This window comes from Coregonus clupeaformis, unplaced genomic scaffold, assembly GCF_020615455.1.
Source record: "Coregonus clupeaformis isolate EN_2021a unplaced genomic scaffold, ASM2061545v1 scaf0227, whole genome shotgun sequence".
NCBI classification, from domain to species: domain Eukaryota; kingdom Metazoa; phylum Chordata; class Actinopteri; order Salmoniformes; family Salmonidae; genus Coregonus; species Coregonus clupeaformis.
The window spans coordinates 510,810-531,846 of record NW_025533682.1 but is presented as its reverse complement, the minus strand read 5'-3'; the positions used below and the strand labels follow the sequence as shown (position 1 = coordinate 531,846).

General features: G+C 40.1%; 2 protein-coding genes across 5 annotated transcripts; one reads left to right on the top strand and one right to left on the bottom strand.

Annotated features, from left to right (window-relative positions):
- Positions 1–104: 104 nt before the first annotated feature.
- Positions 105–7,546, top strand: LOC121546243 (sugar phosphate exchanger 3-like; the record flags this gene model as incomplete). The annotated part of the gene is made up of 11 exons (XM_045214271.1): positions 105–197; positions 436–519; positions 702–847; positions 2,452–2,548; positions 2,850–2,934; positions 3,366–3,595; positions 4,198–4,339; positions 4,636–4,737; positions 5,066–5,265; positions 5,361–5,426; positions 5,575–7,546. Coding segments are annotated over 11 exons (1,338 nt in total), but the record flags the coding sequence as incomplete, so codon positions are not given.
- A 633-nt stretch (positions 7,547–8,179) lies between these two features.
- LOC121546245 (cyclin-dependent kinase inhibitor 1B) lies at positions 8,180–20,018 on the bottom strand. 4 transcript variants are annotated; one of them, XM_041857380.2, is made up of 3 exons: positions 19,919–20,018; positions 11,992–12,488; positions 8,180–11,363 (listed from the first exon to the last, which is right to left on the bottom strand). In XM_041857380.2, exons 1-3 carry the CDS (start codon positions 19,936–19,938, stop codon positions 11,305–11,307), a joined length of 576 nt encoding a protein of 191 aa, XP_041713314.1. In that variant the 5' UTR covers positions 19,939–20,018; the 3' UTR covers positions 8,180–11,304. The 4 variants fall into 4 exon arrangements, with proteins under 4 accessions (XP_041713314.1, XP_041713316.1, XP_041713315.1 ...); XM_041857382.2 differs by lacking the exon at positions 19,919–20,018 and adding an exon at positions 19,749–19,852; XM_041857381.2 differs by lacking the exon at positions 19,919–20,018 and adding an exon at positions 18,572–18,703.
- Between the last annotated feature and the right edge of the window lie 1,019 nt (positions 20,019–21,037).

Genomic DNA, 21,037 nt, shown 5'->3' with positions numbered 1-21,037 from the left:
TTTATTTAGTTGCTCTGACAATGTTTTTGTTTTATATTATATAAAGTTTATTTGTGTTTATTACTGTATGTATCTTTGATTGTCTATTCTGAATCTTCCTCCAGACGTGGGAGGAGAATAACCTGTTTGCAGACTCCGATGAAGCCACTCTGTTCCTGGGTGTCCTCGACACCATCTTCCTGTTTTCCTACGCCGTGGTGAGTGTCAGGGCCAGCTGAGGGCATAGGGAGGAGGGACTGGTAGTCTAGCAACAGTGACTCAATGTAACCTAATCAGTCAGATCAGATTTACTTCTCTATCCTGCCACACCCAAATATGCACATTAAACTAATGTATGTTAATTCGTGAATATTATCAACATGGAAACAAGCACACTGATGCATAATAAAAGCAGGAGGACAGAGTAAACGTGTGTGTTGTTCAATATTCATGCAGGGCCTATATATGAGTGGAGTGATCGGAGACCGCATGAACCTCCGATATGTCCTCTCCTTTGGTCTGTGTGGTTCAGCCATAGTGGTAAGTGGGGCAAATACTTTTATATTTCATATACATCTACACAGTTGTTACATCAGATTTATACAATAGGTAAAACGTAGTTACTACAATAGTCATATATACTGCAGTTTCTGTGTTTTGATCCCATTACATTTCATTGTGTTCTAATATCACCTTCTGTTTTTCCCTCCCTCACTTCCCAGGAGTTTGTGTTTGGTACCCTGACTGAGTGGCTGCAGTTCTATAACATCTACCTGTACTGTGGCCTGTGGGTTCTGAATGGCCTACTGCAGTCTGCTGTCTGGCCCTGTGTGGTGGCAGTCATGGGGAACTGGTTTGGCAAGTCAGGGTGAGTATCATATCACTCTCTCTGCCATGACACTAATGTACTCCAACACTGATCATTAGGGCTAGGAATTACCAGGGACCTTACGATACGATATTTATTGCGTTTCCCCACGATTCTATATTGTGATTTTATTGCGATTCGATGTTCCAAACATATTGCTCACCATATGTCTGCCGCAGAGGGACAAGAGAGAGCCATGAGAACTAGTTTTGGTCAGTCATGGAAATAAGTGCTGAAAATAAATGGGCTCCCTAAAAATAAGTTGGAGAGTTTGGGTGCAGGTACAGCAAAATAGAGCAAAAAGAATATCCCCATCTGTAACTGTATCGATTTGTTTTTTCCCCATCACTACTGATCATTCACACAGATTGAGTAAGGCTCCCTGAATGTCAACAATCAGGAGTTGTCTTTACAAACAGTAGCCTTAGGAGATTGCTTTAACTGTGGGGTCGTTCCATATGATTTCAATCACTTTCTGACTACACCCCTTTTGATTTGCCTGAAACCTTTCATACACGTTTGCCCATGGTGAAATTGGTCAGAAAGTAACTTTTTGGACCTGAATGCCAAAACATTCAGGAAATGGAGGTGTTCAAAGTTGACCCATTTTGCATACTGTTACATTCCCCACCAAGAAAACCAAAAATGGCACGCAAACAGAAGGGGGAACTAACAACCAAGACGAAACAGGTGGGGTTTTAGGAGAGGTTCTGAAAGACACGGGCGTGTCCACTGAAAGTTGACTAGCAACAACAACTGAAACCTAAGACACCCACTAAACTTGCCCAAGAAGAGGCAAACAAAAGAAAAACCCACACCAAACCTAAAGACAGGAAGCAAACCAAAAAGGTGTTTGTCTAGAACTCAAAATAGGGCACGCCAACTAAAGGTGTTAACCCTCTGCATCTATCAAGACAAGTGGAGTACTGGGCTAGCCACTCTTAAATAGCACCTGGGCCAGCACAGTTGAAACACATTTACATTTTAGTAATTTAGCAGACGCTCTTATCCAGAGCGATTTACAGGAGCAATTAGGGTTAAGTGCCTTGCTCAAGGGCACATCGACAGATTTTCACCTAGTCGGCTCGGGGATTAGAACCAGCGACCTTTCGGTTACTGGCACAACGCTCTTAACCACTAAGCTACCTGCCGCCCCACTAACGACACCAATCGGTGCACCCTACGTGCTAATGAGCTATACGTGCTCAAAACATAAATGGAAAAACCAAAACCTGTAACAATACCCCACCCTACCATGAGACGTCCATGTCTTTATCACTGATAAAGATAAATATTTGAGTTTGATTTCATTTAACAGCTTACAAACAGGGTTGTCAATCTATTCTATGATTTCTTTTTTTTAAACGTTTTTAATTAAAAAGTCAATTTTTATAAGCATTAACGTCAATTATCTAAAAACACGTGTTCTCAGATTTTACTCATTTTCTTTGTAGCTTAGACCCTATTTTACATATGGTGTACTGATTTATTATTGGTTCTATTGTATTCTAGAAGGTTCTAATTGAGTATTGTGTTGAGTATGTTGTGTGTATTGTGCATGTTCTTGAGTGTTGTAACCGCTGTATGTCTCTTCCTCCCTCCAGGCGAGGTTTTGTGTTTGGCCTGTGGAGTGCCTGTGCCTCTGTTGGGAACATTCTGGGAGCTTTCCTGGCGTCCAGTGTTCTCAAGTATGGATATGAGGTGAGTGCAAACACACACAGATATACATATTACAGATCTGCACTGGGATTCACCTTTTTATAAGGTCTAGATGAAAAACAGACATGCATGTAGCATAGACAATACCTGGTATGGTCTAGTTAGTAAGTCTACATTGTTGTCTAGACAAAGGTGAAGTTATGTGGTGTTGTCTTTCTCTCAACCTCTTGCTACATAGAGTTAGCTACATCTGTTGTCCCAGGGCAGATAACATGAAAGCACAGAGCATGAACAGCACAATTCACAATACAAGTCATCTCAGTGTTATGCTGTGTTTCTGCAGTATGCCTTCCTGGTTACTTCAGTGCTGCAGTTTGCTGGTGGGGTGGTGGTGTTCTTTGGTCTGCTCACCTCCCCTAAAGAAGTGGGTGAGTATTGGGTCCACACATGCCCAGTTTCCCTCATTGGTCAGGCATTGTCTCCCTATCAAATAGTTATTTATGAAAGATCACTGAGGGCTACAGTCCATTGTTTCGTACTGTACTTTCTTTGTACAGGGTACACATGGTATACACTGTCCAATGAAATGCTTACTTGCACGTTCCTTCCCAACAATGCAACAACAATAAGAAATAATAAAAGATAAGAATACGAACATAAAGTAAATGGCTCAGTAGAATGGAATAAACATTTTAGCAACTTCCTCCTTTCTGTGTCATCGAATTGTTTGTATCAATTCTGTCGGCATGAATCTATATTTTCCCATGAGGAAGTTGTAGTAATGTATGTGGAATATGATATAATGCACATATAATGTACTGTATGACTCTTTTGATGAAGAGTTTCTCTGTCCCATCAGGTCTGTGTTTGGAGTCAGAAACACGTCTGAGTCCGGTGGAGAGAGAAACAGACAGCCACAGACCTCTGATGAGTGATGAAGAGGAGGAGGAGGAAGATGAGGAGGAGGAGGGATCGGAGGAGGTGTGTGACGGAGGGTACTACACCATCCAGCAGGGGGAAGGGGAGCCGGGGGAAACGCCCAAAGCCATCGGATTCTGCCAGGCCTTCTGCCTGCCTGGGGTGCTGCCTGTGAGTGGGATATTACTAGAGCTCTCTGTCTCTCTCTCTGTGTCTGTCTCTGTGTCTCTCTGTCTCTCTCTCTGTGTCTGTCTCTGTGTCTCTCTCTCTGTCTCTCTGTCTCTCTCTCTGTGTCTGTCTCTGTCTCTCTCTCTGTCTCTCTCTCTGTGTCTCTCTGTGTCTGTCTCTGTGTCTCTCTGTCTCTCTCTCTGTCTCTGTCTCTGTGTCTGTCTGTCTCTTTCTCATGATCTCTCTAACTCTGGCTGGCTCTCTCTCTCTTTCATTCACCCCTCCCTGTCTATGTCTGTATTTGTCAATTTCTTTATCTCTATCATCTTATCATCCTCCCTGCCTCTCTGCTATCTGCCCCTCCCTGTTTAAGCGTTTCCATTATATCTCTATTCTTTGGCTGACAATTTTGTTTAGGGGGGGTGAAGACGCCGCTAGTTGCGTTAGTATCTTTCTCTCAACCTCTCCTCCCAGGACCTTACCTGTGCAAATGGACCAATAAAGCAAGTATTGTATTATCGAGCATCTGACGATATGAAGGTTTTTGTTCTGTCTTTCTGAGATGACTCTCTCAGTAACTGGTGACTGTCATCCTCTCTCCCCAGTATTCCCTGGCGTACGCGTGTCTGAAGCTGGTCAACTACTCCTTCTTTTTCTGGTTGCCCTTCTACCTGAGCAGGAACTTTGGCTGGAAGGAGGCCCAGGCCGACAGGCTCTCTGTGTGGTACGACGTGGGGGGCATCATAGGTGAGTGTTCCAGCCCAGGCCTAGTTAATACTAGCTGTATTGACTGGTTAATATTAATGACATTGGCATCGGTGTTGTTGACTACGGTTTAGATGTGGTAATATCCTAGCTAGCTATGCAGAGTAATTTATCTATGCTGTCTAAGGGGTCTACATAGTCTACGCAAACGGAGCCGACGGAGGTCTGTTTGCATCGCTTTCTACGTAGTTCCATGTACATTTGTAAGACGGGACAGGAAATTGTGTATGAATCTTCTGCTCTCTGTCTCTCTGTCTCTCTCTCTCTCTCTCCCCTAGGTGGTACGATCCAGGGCCTGATCTCAGACTGCATGGGGAAGAGAGCTCCAGTGTTAGCCGTCAGTCTGCTGCTGGCTATGGGAGCCCTGGTGGGGTACAGCCGTGAGTACTCCTCCTCCTTCTTTCATCTGCCTTCCTCCTTTTTTCTAGCCCAAAACTATGTTATTCAGGCCAACATTCAATTTGAATGTGATCCCATTTATTTCAGAAATAGTATTCCAGATTATTTTTTTTTTTTAAACCTTTTTATTTATTTTTAGGTCAGAGAGAATTTTTTTTTAAATGTTTCATTATTGTGTTATGTCAATTCTAGACCACCAAGGGGAGCACTTGATGGGGAAATACAAATAAAAATAGAACCGCATCCCTCCCTGTCTCATACACAATCCACAAAAAACATGTGAATTAACCCTGTGTTGTCCCCCCTCAGACTCCCCTCCGGACCAGGTGGTGAATGCAGCTCTCCTGGCCACCACAGGTTTCTTTATAGGAGGACCGTCCAACATGATCAGCTCAGCCATCTCTGCAGACCTGGGGCGACAGGAGGCCCTCAGGGGCAGTCAGGAGGCTCTGGCTACCGTCACAGGCATAGTGGACGGGACTGGGAGTATTGGGGCTGCAGTGGGACAGGTAACATACACTAGAGACCGAGAAAGTACACACACACATACATAAATATGTGCTTTCCAGTGATTTAATGTTGAGTTTTTGACCTTGTCTTTCAGTACTTGGTATCTCTGATTGAGAGCAAACTGGGCTGGATGTGTGTGTTCTACTTCTTCATAGTCATGGTAAGATCATCTGTCTAATCCATAATGTGAGACAATGTTCATGCCTTTCATTAGTTAGTCACTAATTCTCCTCAGGACCATCTTACATAAGGTACTGTGTTGTCCCTGTTTGTGACATATTTGGTCCTGTTATGTGATTGCCTCACAGACAGGGGGCAGCATAGTTTTCATCTTGCCGCTGATCCTGACTGAGATTCGGGCCATGTGGAGGGACAGACAGGCACGGATACACCAGCTGTGAAGCCTTCCTCACGGGACCATGTTGTTTCCTACTCCTTCCCTATGGAGCCTACTGCCTGTCAGTCAATCAGACTATGTCCACTGATCACTACTGTAGATGTATGTGCAATATGTCTATGAATGTGTATGTCCAATCTATGTATATATTTGGTCTGAAACTTGTTTTTTAGAGAGATCACTTCAGCAACTTTTACGAGTGGGGGCAGGGCCCTCTCAATGTTTGTGGTCTGAGATAGGAAGTTCCAAGCAGCTGTCAATCATTCCAATTCCTTTACCTGTTTACTGGAGTGTGTAATGATTACTCGTATAGAATGATTGGAACTGATCATTTGCTCTTAGAAGAGATCAGATTTCAAAGACAAAACAAAACACACACTCTCAATGATACAAGTCCATCACTCACTCTTAGGATCTCACAGTCACACGTCCGCTTGGTGGATTTTCAGTCATTACCCATAGCACATACTGTAGTCAGTGACCACGTTTACATGCGCACAGTATTCTGGATAGTAGCTCATATCCTGCATAAGGTCTTATTCGGAAACATGATTTCTTTCTTTCAGCATCTCTTCAGAAAATGCGAGTGTGTGATCTTTGACACTGTTATGCAAGCAGACAGTATTTCAACTACACAAAATATGCACCCAAGCCAAACTTAAGTCTTATCATTAACATATTTCTCAGCTTTTAATTTCCTTAAAACCGGTCAAACTGATGACATTTGGACATTTTGCACAGGACCAATCTTTCCACTGTTTTTGGAATCTTTCCACTGTTCTCCCCGATCCCTAAACGAAATACAATTTTACCAGTGTTAACTAGATTACTAATGCATTCATTCTATCGATGTAAGACATTATTCTGGTTAGCACTAGTTTATTTAGTCTTCTGGGGCAACAAGTTATGACAGAAGAGAACCTCATGTATCTAACTATAGTTGACAAACAAATGGCCTACCAAATGTCTGAAATTCTAAGCAGAAAGTTGTCTAAATTAGGGGTGAAATTTGCCAGTAGGCTATACAGTCCAGTACGGAGTATCAACCAAATAAATTATTATGGGATTATGGTGGATCGAACTGCGCACGTCGCCTACTTTTTGATGTGATTTGTTTGATCACACAACACCCATGATATCCGAAACTGAGCCTGCCCAGACTGCGAAAAACAACAGTAAACGTGATAAAATGTTTACATGCCGCTGTATCCCGTCTAAGATCAGCATATCCCAGGCATTTTATCCGGGTTTCTCATAACCGGGATACAAACCTTTTCGGGTTATTGTAAACGGGATATGATGTTTATGTGTGTCAACTCAAAAACCGAATTCTTGAATACCCCGATTAATAACGGAATGTTGGTGTGCATGTAAACATGGTCAGTGTAAACCGTACTTTTGCAGATAAAGTTTTTAAGCAGCTTTTTTAAGTGTTAACGGTCAGTGAACATTAACTGCACGCCTCTGAAATAGTTTCCTCAAGGGATTTATTGATTTAAAGAACAGTAAGATTACATCAATGTAAAAAAAATATATTGTCACATCCTGTCTTATCAAAATGAGTTAAAGGGGTATACTGATTTTATTTACTGTAGGTACATAAATATAAACGGTACAAATAGTTATCCTGGTTGGACTGGGATCAGTTGCTAAATTACTGTAGTGGTTTTAACCAAGGCCACAAGTGCATTTCAGCTGGTCCAGGACTGGCTAAACTTGATTAAATGGAATGTGTATTTAATTTTATCGTTGTCGAATGTATGTTCTTAATCTGTGGTAAATGTTTGTTTGTTTTCCATATGTGCACTTTAAATTAATGTTTTAATGAGCCTATGATGTTTTATTTGTTTCAAGAAAAGCAAATAGATTTTTTCAAAACTGTTGACTCCGATCTTTTATTCTTCCCAAGGAATTTACGACAGGGTAATCTCAGTTAAAAGTGCATTTTAGTCCAGTAGGCACAATCTAGATTTTGGGAAGCCACCTCAATGAATTTGAACTTCACTGACCTAAACTGTATTCACATAACTGACTTTGTAGAAATCTCATAAAGCAATGAAACCAGCATTTAGGAACATTGAATTAGCATACTTGGCAGGATGATTTATTTCCATATATAAAATGGACACAAATTTAAGAGGATCTGTTCAGAAGGACTTTCATAGTAAATTACTAAAGGGATAGACATCCTGTACAGGAGTAGCGGAAAAGTTCTGCTCAGCCCGCTCAACCCTGTTACAGATGTGTTACGTCACTTCAGAACCACCAGGAGGAGCCTTTAAGGCAAAAATAATACCATAAAAATATGTGTAGAATTAGTAGGCCTAATAGAATTAGAAGGCCTAATAGAATTAGTAGACTTAATATGTGTAGAATTTGTAAGCCTAATAGAATTAGTAGACTTACTATGTGTAGAATTTGTAGGCCTACTAGATTTTCCAGCTGTTGACACTGAAGATCATATTATTGTATAAGGATGTAGCAGATTATGAATGAAGACCAGTCTAAACAAACAATACTTTGTAGTATATTTATATCATTTATTTACATCTTTAATAATCTGAAACATACTGAAACAAATTAACATAAAAGTCAACAGTGCACCAAAAAACAATCATTGAATCTTCCACAGAAATGTCCACAACTTCAAAATGTGTGATTTTATTTTCAAACTATTACCAAACCAAATCAAAGCTAATATTATTTTCCCATGTAATTACATTGTAATACACTTTGCATACATTAACCATTATCTTATTATCAAAAACGTATATGAGGATATCCATTCATGCATATAAGGCATACAATACTATGTTTTGATATACCTGTGAATCAGAGCAAAGTTTCTTTTAGCACTGTGGGACACACTGTTGGCCAGGGGGGGATGCAGGATAGAGCAGCCCAGTAGCTCTATACAGATCTATGATCATTAACTTATCACAGTTCGCTTGCCAAGGGAATTCTGGGAAAACCAGTAGTCAGTAATATTAAGGCTGAGTATTACCTTGTTTTAACACTGTTGTAATACCAAGAAAACACCTAATACCTATTTATCATTTTGTGTCCGACCCCAAACTATGATAGCCCATAGTCTGTGTCCCAGTTAAGCAGTGAAGGTTTGGTTTTTCTAAACACTTCCCCTCCCATGAGAGTAGCTCTATAACATCAGAAATATAGAATTATCTTGTCAATAATGTTTTAGTGCAAAGACAGTTCAACAATACACATAATCAGTTAGTTTTACCGAAAGGGCATTTATAATAATTTCCCTACAAAAACAAGATACATAGTTAAAAATAAGTTAACAGACTTTTAAAGTTTTGTTTTGAACACGTTGAAAGACAGGCGCATATAAACCAACATACACATATATAGTCCAAACACACAAAACAACAACAAAAACACAATAAAATATTATTAAATAAAAACGGATAATCGATTCCATTTGTGAGGTGAAGTGTGTAAACAGAAATAAAAATGTTCTGTTGACATGACTCGCTACCTTCGTTGGCAAGTCAAGAGGGGAGTGTTATAAGGACCTCTATGGTTCCAGACAAAAACCGTCTAGAACACAGGCCACTTTTCTGGCTATAGAACCTCTTTGATTCATGGTCTCGGACATCATTCTGTTGCTGTCTATTAATAAAGTCCCTGCCCCCTATCCTCAATTCTGTCTAGTTCTGGGAAACCAGTCAAAGCAAAGCAAGCCAGAGAGCTAGAAATAACAAAGGCCAGGACTCCCAGAGGTCTTGAGTTTCCTCAGTTCTGCTTTGAGCTGGAATGGGCCTATCTCTCTGACACACTGACTATTTTACCTGATGTGTAACTAAAGCCTATGGTCTGTACCCGCTATCCCACTGAACCAGCTATGAACATAATTTTTTTTTATCTCCTGTAGTTTCAAATATGTATCAAACAAATATGTTGGAATTGTTTGTCATTTTTTATTTGGTATATTTTTTATTTTTTATTTTAACTTTTTTGTCAATCGCTCAATGAGGTAGGTAATCCAGATTATGGCTATTTGTTCAAACATGACACATTTAGGGACAGGCACTCCCTGTAGGACTGCTATTTTTGCCACCATTATTTACAGTATTGCGATGTGACTCTGGCTATGGAGAATGAATGCCATAAAGTTTGGAATGTAATGCCAATGGATAAATCTGTGATACTGTATATTAATCACAGGTATATCTGAGATGTATTTGGAGATGCTTAAGGCATGTGGATTTCTATGGCTATGTCCCTTGACTCAAGCCAATGCTTACAGATGACTCACAAATAATATATTTCTTCTTTTTTTTGGTCAACTGCTTCAGTTGTCACAACAGTCTAGTATTTAGCACAGCAATAGAAATGTGTTACAGCTCAGCTCCTCATAAAAATAATAATTTACTGACAGAACTTGGAATGTTCCGTATGCATCAAGGATCCATGTACTTTTGTGAACTGCAACACCATTAGTCAAAATAATGTCAATGCTACATTCCCTTCATACAGAAAAGAGCCATGTTCAAAACCTAGAGGCTGTCATTATACAAAGACAAGAGTAGAAAATGCTACATTGTTAAAAGGATTTAGCCAACAAAGCAAACATACGAGATATATTCAGTTTTGTTACCAAACAGTTTCCAAGAATATGTTTTACTACCTTAATAAGATAAAGGGGGCAAAAAAATAAATAAGCTTTTATTTTATTCAGTTTTGTACTGACATTTTAGGCACATTTTACAGAGACGGTGGTGCCAACGGTGAAGTGATTGTCAGCCATAATAACAACATTTGAGAATTAACTTAAGCTAATTTAAGCTTGTTGCCTACTGACACCTTATATCACTCTGTAATAATACTCAAAGCAAAAAGCTTATATGATGATTTAGTATCTTGTTGTTATGAATAAAAAAAATACCGTAATAATAGACATATATTGACAAATATTATTACTCAATAAGATGTATCATTATCATTAAAAAAATAAGTCCCTACCGATGCAGGCACAGCCTGATAGCCTAAGTGCTGGAACTTCACCGTTGACCTTTGCACCCTAGGCTAATCATGGTCACGTTGCCAATTTGACCTGAGGTGACCCCGGGGCCTCTTACTCATGTGGCTGATACTTTTACAGCTGTGATGAAACTGAAGACTACACGTGGAGTGAGGTCAGGAATAGTTGAACTCCTCTTATCAAAACTCTGAGAGAGGTTGTTAGAGAGTGCGCCGAGGTGGTTGGGAGTTAAGAAATACTATACCAAGGGTTCTGTTGGAAGAAGTCTCTTACACCAGAGCCATTGAGTTTTTTTCCTGATGAGTGCATTTGAATTATTTCACAGTATATTCTAAAGCTTAGACAATCATACAAGCTTAGAAAATATAGATGAAATACAGATATATAAATATATATACAAACATATCCATCATTTCCACTCAGAGATGTTTCACTCTGAAAGGATGTCAGTTAGCTTCCTTGTGTGGAAAATAACAAACAGATTTTGTCAGGAGTTTTTAAGACATATTGTAGCTATGAGCTTTTTGACCGTCAGAGTCGCTACAGAAATCTGCAGAAATTATATATTCATCTTAATGAGGTGATTTCCAAACGGAGTGTGCCCACTGAATGGTGCTCTTTCTTGGGCTGTGTTCACTGCCGAGAGGACCGTTTGTGATGCATGGCCCTCCTCTTCTTCACGACAAAGAATTCTGTGGATGACCAGCAGAGAGAGAGAGCAGGTGTTAGTTCCCAGTCCCAGTAATGTTCTATCAGGGAAATAATGTTTGCATCCCAAATGGCACCCTATTCCCTGTATCGTGCACTACTTTTGACCAGGGCCCATAGGGTCAAATGTAGTGCACTAGATTTAGGGGATAGGGTGCAATTTGGGACGCACACATCAAGGCTTATAAACTGTTTGGGAACATAGCATAGGTAACACAGTGTTGTTGTAAGGCCTGTTCATGACATAGTTCACGTACAGTGCCTTTGGCAGCACACTGAGGTATTCACCGCTGTCACTCAACGGTTAATAACAGGTTCATATGAAGTTCAAAACAACCTGTAAACATATATTACCTCTCTTTAAATGATGACCTCTGGGCTTTGGTTGTAATAATAATAATAAAATAATATACAAATGTATTAATTACTATTATTTATTTATTATCATTATAATGATAGTCAAGTTAACCTCTGGACTCACTATTTTGTGTCAAAAAATGTGTATACTACTAACTCTCTATTGCCTTTTTTCGTATGATTTTTGTATGAAGCCCAATAGAAGGAAAAGAAGGCGGGAAAAGTGCAGCACCTCTCCTGTTCATTGACACTGACCTGTTATGGCGGCTTGTCTCCGTTTGACTGCTCCTGCCCTCTGGCTGGCCATCCTCCTCTCCTGCCTCTGGATCCTATAGCTCTCCCTGGTGGTCACCTCCAGGTACTCCTCTCCACAGCTGGATGACCCTGGAGACGATGCCCGCACCAGCCTGACGTTCTCTCTCTCCGCCCTCCGCCCGGCGATGCCAATCACCGGCTTCCTCACCACGCAGCTGTGGTAGAACGCCGGCACATCCTGGCACTTCATCTCCTCCCACTCCACGCTGGCGCCCTTGGCGGCCGGCCGGCCGGTGTTGAAGTCAAAGTCCCAGCGCTTGTTGGCTGACTCCGCGCTCATACACAGGTGCCTCTGGAAGTCCTGTTGCAGCTGCTCGTGGTCCACAGGCCCAAACAGGTTCCTCCTCACCGGGCCCTGGGCCCTCCGCTTCAGCTCCTCCACACTCCCACAGACCAGCATGGCCATGTCAGATAATGATGATGCCATCTCAATGTCCCTGAGAGAGAAAGGGAGAGGAGAGGGTTAGAGGTGAGGTGTCTGTTTTTTCTATGAGGTGTGGCCCAGGTCACTATTGGTGTGGTCTAGGCTTAGGCTACACACAAACACACACACACTTATACCAACACACACTAAACACACAGAACGCCTGTTCTGTTCAGCGTTTGCCCTTTTGGGGCATCGTTTAATTGTATGTGATCAAACACACATGCCCTACCTAACCCACTTAGTAATTAACCATATGGTAAGAGACCCACACACCAAATAAATCTCCAACATCCATAGAATCAGAATAGAAGAATACCTGAAGTGTATAAAAATGAACCTACTCCAACTGCTCTGGTCTCTGCTCTGGCTGCCAGAGGTGAGAGGTCAGGAGGAAAGGTCACATGGTGCGGACCAGGAAACGTATGGAGAATGTTTCACCTCATGTGAGAATGTTTTATGTGCTCTTCTAGTCACCCCATGTAATTACAGGGATACTTTCTGAACTTCAGGAATGTTACACGTTTTTGTAGTTTACGAGTTACAACCGCCCAATACTTGTTTTTTAAATTAACACTTTTTATTTTTAGTGACACGCAAACATTCTACCCACCAAGGAAACCTGGGCCTGTATCCACAAAGCCTCTCAGAATAGGAGTGCTGATCTAGGATCAGTTTTTCCTTTTAGATCATAATGAATATGATTATATGGAAAGATCCTAGATCAGCACTCCTACTCTGAGACTCTTTGTGGATACGGGCCCTGATCAGCTTTTTTTTAATTAATAGGTTCAAAGTCACATAATTCCCCACAGCAATTCAATTCAAAAAGTGATAACAAGTAAAACATTATACAGTATAGGCCTACATTACAACTGCCAAAATCTAGAAAATATTCATTAATATTCAATAGATCACATGTAACAGTCTGAATTACTGAAATAAATACCTGTTAGGTTGGTCAGAGTTGCCTTGCTGAGTCTATCCCCAGTCTATAATGAGAACTTCCCTCAAAAGTTCCCTTTTCTGACCTTTCTTATCAAAGTTAGAAACATCTAGATCATTTTTTCCTTCTTATTTTGCCTCCTTGAAATACAGTTTTACCCGCCAGAGGTTAACAGTCAGTTACCCACTATCAGCATCAGTGAATGGGAAGGAACCACACTACAAAAGGTGCGCCAGACAGGCAGTGAATAATTTCTGCGCCTTTGCTTATCTAAAGAATCGTTACAGGTGGGATTGAGCAAACTTTACAGAGTCTGGGACGCAACTATAAAACGTCTGCATCAAAATGCCAGCCCCCTCATACAAAGAAATGTGCTTGAGTAATAGAAACCATTATTCCACATTGTGAACATTAGGTTTTATGCATCAGATGGACAACCTTTTCAGACTTTAATCTATAAAGAAAACTCAAAGAAACAGCCAAATTGAACTAAAACACACAAATAAATATATATACACTACCAGTCAAAAATTTGGACACACCTACTCATTCATGTTATTTTTTTCATTTTTACCATTTTTTACATTGTAGAATAATAGTGAAGACATCAAAACTATGAAATAACAGACATGGAATCATGCAGTAACCAAAAAAGTGTTAAACAAATCAAAATATATTTTATATTTGAGATTCTTAAATTGCCACCCCTTGCCTTGATGACAGCTTTGCACACTCTTGGCATTCTCTCAACCAGCTTCATGAGGTAGTCACCTGGAATGCATTTCAATTAACAGGTGTGCCTTCTTAAAATATAATTTGTGGAATTTCGTTCCTTCTTAATACGTTTGAGGCAATCAGTTGTGTTGTGACAAGGTAGGTGGGTTATACAGAAGATAGCACTATTTGATAAAAGACCAAGTCCATATTATGGCAAGAACAGCTCAAATAAGCAAAGAGAAATGACAGTCCATCATTACTTTAAGACATGAAGGTCAGTCAATACGGAAAATGTCAAGAACTTTTAAAGTTTCTTCAAGTGCATTCCCAAAAACCATCAAGCACTATGATTAAACTGGCTCTCATGAGGACCACCACAGGAATGGAAGACCCAGAGTTACCTCTGCTGCAGAGGATAAGTTCATTAGAGTTACCAGCCTCAGAAATTGCAGCCCAAATAAATGCTTCACAAAGTTCAAGTCACAGACACATCTCAACATCAACTGTTCAGAGGGGACTGTGTGAATCAGGCCTTCATGGTCAAATTGCTGCAAAGAAACCACTACTAAAGGACACCAATAAGAGGAAGAGACTTGTTGGGCCAAGAATCACGAGCAATGGACATTAGACTGGTGGAAATGTGTCCTTTGGTCTGGAGTCCAAATTTGAGATTTTTGGTTCCAACCGCCGTGTCTTTGTGAGACGCGGTGTGAGTGAACGGATGATCTCTGCATGTGTAGTTCCCACTGTAAAGCATGGAGGAGGAGGTGTTATGGTGTGGGGGTGCTTTGCTGGTGACACTGTCTGTGATTTATTTAGAATTCAATGAACACTTAACCAGAATGGCTACCACAGCATTCTGCAGCGATACACCATCCCGTCTGGTTTGGGCTTAGTGGGACTATCATTTGTTTTTCAACAGGACAATGACCCAACACACCTCCAGGCTGTGTAAGGGCTATTTTACCAAGAAGGCGAGTGATGGAGTGCTGCATCAGATGAACTGGCCTCCACAATCCCCCGACCTCAACCCAATTGAGATGGTTTGGGATGATTCAACCGGGAGAGTGAAGGAAAAGCAGCCAACAAATGCTCAGCATATGTGGGAACTCCTTCAAGACTGTTGGAAAAGCATTCCAGGTGAAGCTGGTTGAGAGAATGCCAAGAGTGTGCAAAGCTGTCATCAAGGCAAAGGGTGGCTATTTGAAGAATCTCAAATATAAAATATATTTTGATTTGTTTAACACTTTTTTGGTCATTACATGATTCCATATGTGTTATTTCATAGTTTTGATGTCTTCACTATTATTCTACAATGTAGAGAATGAGTAAACGTGTCCAAAATGTTGACTGGTACTGTACATATGTATGAATCAAATAGGTAAAATAAGATTTTTAGATGTTCAACTTTGAGTGAGGCATACACTATGCTGGGTTACTTGGATGACCCAACTGCTGTGTTGCAGGCATTGGGTCACTTAGTTGGGTTGTTTTCTTAAAAAAGAGCAAGGTTGAGTTGTTGATGCACGGTTATTAATGCTGAGTTATTGAAAACTGGAGGCATGGCTTAGTAGGAAACTGACTTTCAGATAGTTATTTTTGGTCACCTGTGATAATAATAATATGCCATTTAGCAGACGCTTTTATCCAAAGCGACTTACAATCATGTGTGCATACATTTTTACGTATGGGTGGTCCCGGGATCAACCCACTACCCTGGCGTTACAAGCGCCATGCTCTACCAATTGAGCTACAGAGGACCACCATAGTAAATGTCATTCTGGTTAATCTGTTCTTTTGTATTGTTATTAGGGGTGTGAACGTTAACACGTTTAAATGAAATTGGGATCTTTAACATTAAGAACAAGCCTAAATGTTTGTTTTTTCCCCTACAAAATAAAAATCACTGTGCAGTTATCACAAACATATTATTTTCAACTAGACGATAGGCAATTAAGGCCTGGGGAAAGTTAAGTCATTTAAATAAAACCAGAGAGGAAGAGGCGAACTTTAGGCTACTTTGGTGAATTTGCGAGGCATGCAAGACAAGACGTTGCGAGATACAGATTACCAAGACATATATGCACGTTTCTGCCTGCCCACTCCCCTCTCTCCCTCGTGCTGGCTCTCTGGCTCTTTCTCTCCGCTAATGATGAGAGTTTGTGTTCAGCCTTCGGTCTGTTGCGTGTAGAATATCGTAGCCTATTCACTGATGATAGGCCCTGCTTTACTGAAGTTGCGAGACATTGCAATCCAAGAAATTGCAGGATACAGCATTGTATTGCGAGATACAGCTTTTGATTGCCGATAGATAGGCCTGGTGCACAGTTTGGACTCTGTCTGCCTGGTGGCTGACCTGCCAATACTGTGCTCCTCCCCTCTCTCTCCGTCCCTCGCTAGCTCGCTAAGAAAGAGGCAAGTGTTTGCGTTCTCGGAAGTACAACTAATCAGTCTCCTCCGTTCCAAAATTACAGAATCGTAGGAGTCGATTTCTAGTGGAATCGAATCTTGCACTCTGAAATGGGAGTCAACGTGCAAGGAGTGGAGGAATTAATTATTTTGGAGTCGACTCTCCACCACAATGTCATCGTCGTTAAGAGTTCGAAAAACGGCAATACTTTGAGAAGTTCATTGAGAAGGAAATGCAAACTTTGCGAGGTGGAATTGAGGCACAGTAATGGAGGTACAGGTGTTAATGCTTAACCATCTGAAAAGGACACACCGTGAGACCCAAACTGTTGCTTGCAGCAGTGCATCTGCATTGTGAATTCACGTAGAATTTTATGCATTTTCTTATCGTTTTAATGGAAAACCGATTTAAAAAATGGCAGTTTAAACGTTAAGAAATGTTTCCCATTTGTCACACCCCTAATTGTTATCCCATTTTAAGGTTGAACAGAGTTTTATATCTTTAATGAGGCTTACACAAGTCCAATATTTACCTTGTGCTGTGTTACCAAATAACACAAATTAGGTTGTTTTTAACCAGCATTTTTTTTAGTGTAAGAATCTTGAGAGGAAAACAGGGGCGAGAGCCAGGGAAGCATTGCGCAATAGCCTGTCAACTGTTTTAAAACAAATGTACAGACTAAAACTGTGAGTTTTACATTATATTCGTTGCTCTCTAGCTATAGATGTTGAATAACTTACATGAAGCATAATCATAAAGTGTATAGATTAGACCTACTATGCCAAAGATGCCCATAGTCTTCATTGCGTTCTTGACGCATTTTGAGACAATTCTTATTAGTCTGTTCAGTGAATAAAAACTATTTTCAAAGTGGGTTGAAAACAAGTTTTACGTTAAATCATTTGATTGAAATACGTTTTCTTTCCAGTAACATATTTTCATTAACATAAAAACGTTATTCTAAACGAATATAAACTGTCATTCCCTCTTCAGCAACAGCTCAACTCCTTGGAGTGAAAGTTGTTTGCGTCGAAAAAGTGGGCGCGGTAACTAGATCATTTACAACTATCTGGAGTCCCCAGAACCACACAAACAATCCCAACCTCCGATAATAATTCTGCCCAACTTCTTCAAATAGGCGATAAGATGAAAAAAATGTTTAAACTCTGCCACACTTTAGGAGTACAGCACTCGATATCATTGCCAAATGTTAAAATAGATTCAAAGTAACGCTAGCCTTATTTGGAAGATAACACAGCAGAAGTATAAAGCACAGATGACGCAGTTACATTCGCATTCTACATGAGATGTTGGTCAATGAGATTCAACAAAAAAAAATATACATTGTCAATAAAACCCGAACAGCACATATTTGCCTTTGCAAAGTCTGAAAAATAATAACCAAAACTTCTAAAATGTTGCCAATGTGTGACAGTCACTTCTCTTACCATCCAATGATGCACTCAAATCTGAAATAATGTTGCGATTCCTGATGGTGGGTCAAAAATGACGCGCCTCACCGAAGTATAGACTGATGCTTTTCACTGCCCACGATAAACTAATATCACTTTAAAAGCTCCAAGTTATTGCGCTCCCTTGTCCCCTTAAATTATTTGTTTGTTCCTATAAGGCAATAGGAGGTCCTACTACCAGAAGACTTAATCACGTGAAAATCATCATAACAATCGGGTCTTTGGAGCTGGACCATTGAGCTGGACCATGCCCAAGGAAAACACCTTTATGCAATCAGTCGATTCCTGATGTCTTCAAATCAATTTCATCCAATGACACACAGGTTTGGTACAAGTGCGCATCCTGGCCTTGCATTCTTCAATACACTCTTAGAAAAAAAGTGCTATCTAGAACAAAAAATGGTTCTCCTATGGGGACAGCCAAATAACCTTTTTTTCTAAGAGTGTCGGCTAAAGCAAAATCTGGCATGCAATAAAAATAATCTAGGTATAGACTACTTTCTTGAAATCAACCAACACATTTCTTATGAGTTTTTCAATAGATTTCCTACCTCATTTTCATTATAAAAAGTTTTGAAGTTCAGTTGTAAGATTCGAACTGCGCGCAGACTACTTGTTGCACTGTGCCAGAGTTCTCCTCTCTCTAAGTAAAATATCTTGGCACAGGGGACCCATTTACCCAGCTCTTTTGAATGTGACACATTCTCATGTTGGCATTGCATCACGTTTTGTCTTGGTTCCGTTCCAAGACCACAAGTCACGTTGAATTTCAACGTGAGCTAGTCAACCCTCTACTCCATTTTGTCTTTTTTTTCTGCCGTTTCATTTCGGTACATTCATCTCCCGTTCGAAAAGTTCTCAATGGGATTTAGGCACACAATGTTTTCTTTGCTTTGCGCCTTTTTGAAAAAGTTTGACCTATATTTGAGACAGTCAGATTACTATTTAGAACAGTAGGTTACAGATCAAGGATAAGCCCATGTTAGTCTATTATGTTAGTCTAATTAGTCAATGTTAGTCTATAAGGCTATCTATTATTGTTAGTCCTAATTAACATGAATGACGTATTCTAACTAACATTAATTACAATTTTAGTGTAAATAACACTAATATTTAATTTAAAACATGTACAAAGCTTTATTAATACATTATTATAGTAGGCCCACATATGGACAACAAGGCTGCGTTTACACAGGCAGCCTAATTTTGATATATTTTTTCACGAATTGGTCTTTTGACCAATCAAATCAGCTCTGAAAAAGAGCTGATGTGAAAAGACCTGATGTGATTGGTCAAAAGACCAATTAGTGGGAAAACTGGGCTGCCAGTGTAAACTGCAGCCAACGTGTCATATTATTATTGGTGATTTATGTCTTGTTATACCTTTAATTTATGTGTTTAGTCTCCTGGTCTTACACTCTCACAGAGAGATACATTATGTCAATAAGAGACGTTTGCTTAGGCTATAGAACGTTGTTAACCATTTCTATTGACATTTCCAGCAAATGAGTGAGTGTAAGATTAGTGATTAATATGATAATGACATTTTCATCTTTGTTCTAATTAATGTGCTATCTTCACCCTATGAAAATGTCTACATCTAGAATTCAGCACATATCTCCCACATATGATACATAAGCCTACATGAAGTACATTTAATGAACTAACTTGGTTTATAGCCTACTTAATTAATAGATTTAGCTAGTTGTCCTTGTATAGGCTACTTACATCTCTGTCCAATCCTTTTTTTCTTATCCCATAAACGTTATGTTTGTGATTCAAGGCTAAACTGTCGATACGATATAAGTGTAGCCTAGGCTACACAGTCCAGTTTTAAAGTAATGTATATGGTGTCACTATTAAAGTAATATCTCCTTCCTTGTTCCTTTATTACATACCAGTGGATCTTCTTCCTCATAGGTCCTTTCTCCTCTTTCAGTTATTACATAGGTTCTGTCGTTCTTGCATGGCTGTGGGGTGACATCATAGGGACTGTGTGTTCAGGGGCCAACACCCAACACCACTCCTCAGTCTGAGCTGAGGTTGTTCCAGGTTTACAGACCAACGGCTATTGCTATTTATACATCAGCTGATGTCATGTATAAAGACATACAGTATGACTTTCCCACTGAATTGTTTATTGGCAACCCAAACATTGCAACTAGAGGTCCCTTTTGAACATTTGACTCTGAAGTTGATTGTACTGCATTGTACTCTACTTAACTTAACGTAGGCCTATTATATGTTCTGAAGCGTTGATGTCGACTTTTCTGGTGGTAGTATTATCATAACACATAGCTGGCCAACCAGGCCTTCTGCCCCCTTCACCTATCTTTCCACCCCCCCCCCCCCAGATAAGTATGTGTTTGAGATATGGTCTTTGGTTAGTGTGCATTTTGTTAGTTGCACATTATCAAATAAGTGTTAGGCAGGATTCTTCCAGAAAATAAAAACTGGGCGTCTCCATTTGATTCCAACTCAGTCATGGTGGTGACAATTGTCTTATGACAGAGTAATGGGTTGACTCACTCACTGACTGTTCCCGCTCTTGAGAATGTGCCCATGACAGTGCTCATGACTCTCTGAATTCAGCTGGTACCCTTAAGAATGAATCAGTCTGTGTGCATAGCAGGGTTGGGCTCAATTAGAATTAAAGGCAGTCAATTCAGGTAGCAAACTGACATTAAAATTAAATGATTGAAAAAGGGGCATCTATTTTTAATGGCTTCTCAATTAACTGAAAAGGAGAAGCTATTCATGTCAAAAAATTTAAAAATTCAAATTAAATTCAAATTGAGCCCAACCCTGGTGCATAGTGGTTTGTATACATTGTAATGTTTGGATTATCATCAGCAGACAAGAAGCTCCTCAGTGTTTGTGGGAAACGTGTTCCCCCATTGTTTTCCCTCGACCCTGTCCTTATTTGCTGTCTGTCTATTGTCCTCCAGGCCAGTCTTTAATCCTCCTGTCTGTGTCTACAAATACAATTTAACCTTCATGTTTCTTGATTCTTCTGT

Bases quoted from the DNA above. Each gene is read 5' to 3' on its own strand.
- LOC121546245 (XM_041857380.2), bottom strand. From the start codon at position 19,938: ATGAGGAAGAAGATCCACTG. The intron at 12,489-19,918 runs GTATGTAATAAA...TTTCTCTCTCAG, and splicing joins ATGAGGAAGAAGATCCACTG to GGACATTGAGATGGCATCAT. The intron at 11,364-11,991 runs GTCAGTGTCAAT...GGTCATCCACAG, and splicing joins GAGACAAGCCGCCATAACAG to AATTCTTTGTCGTGAAGAAG.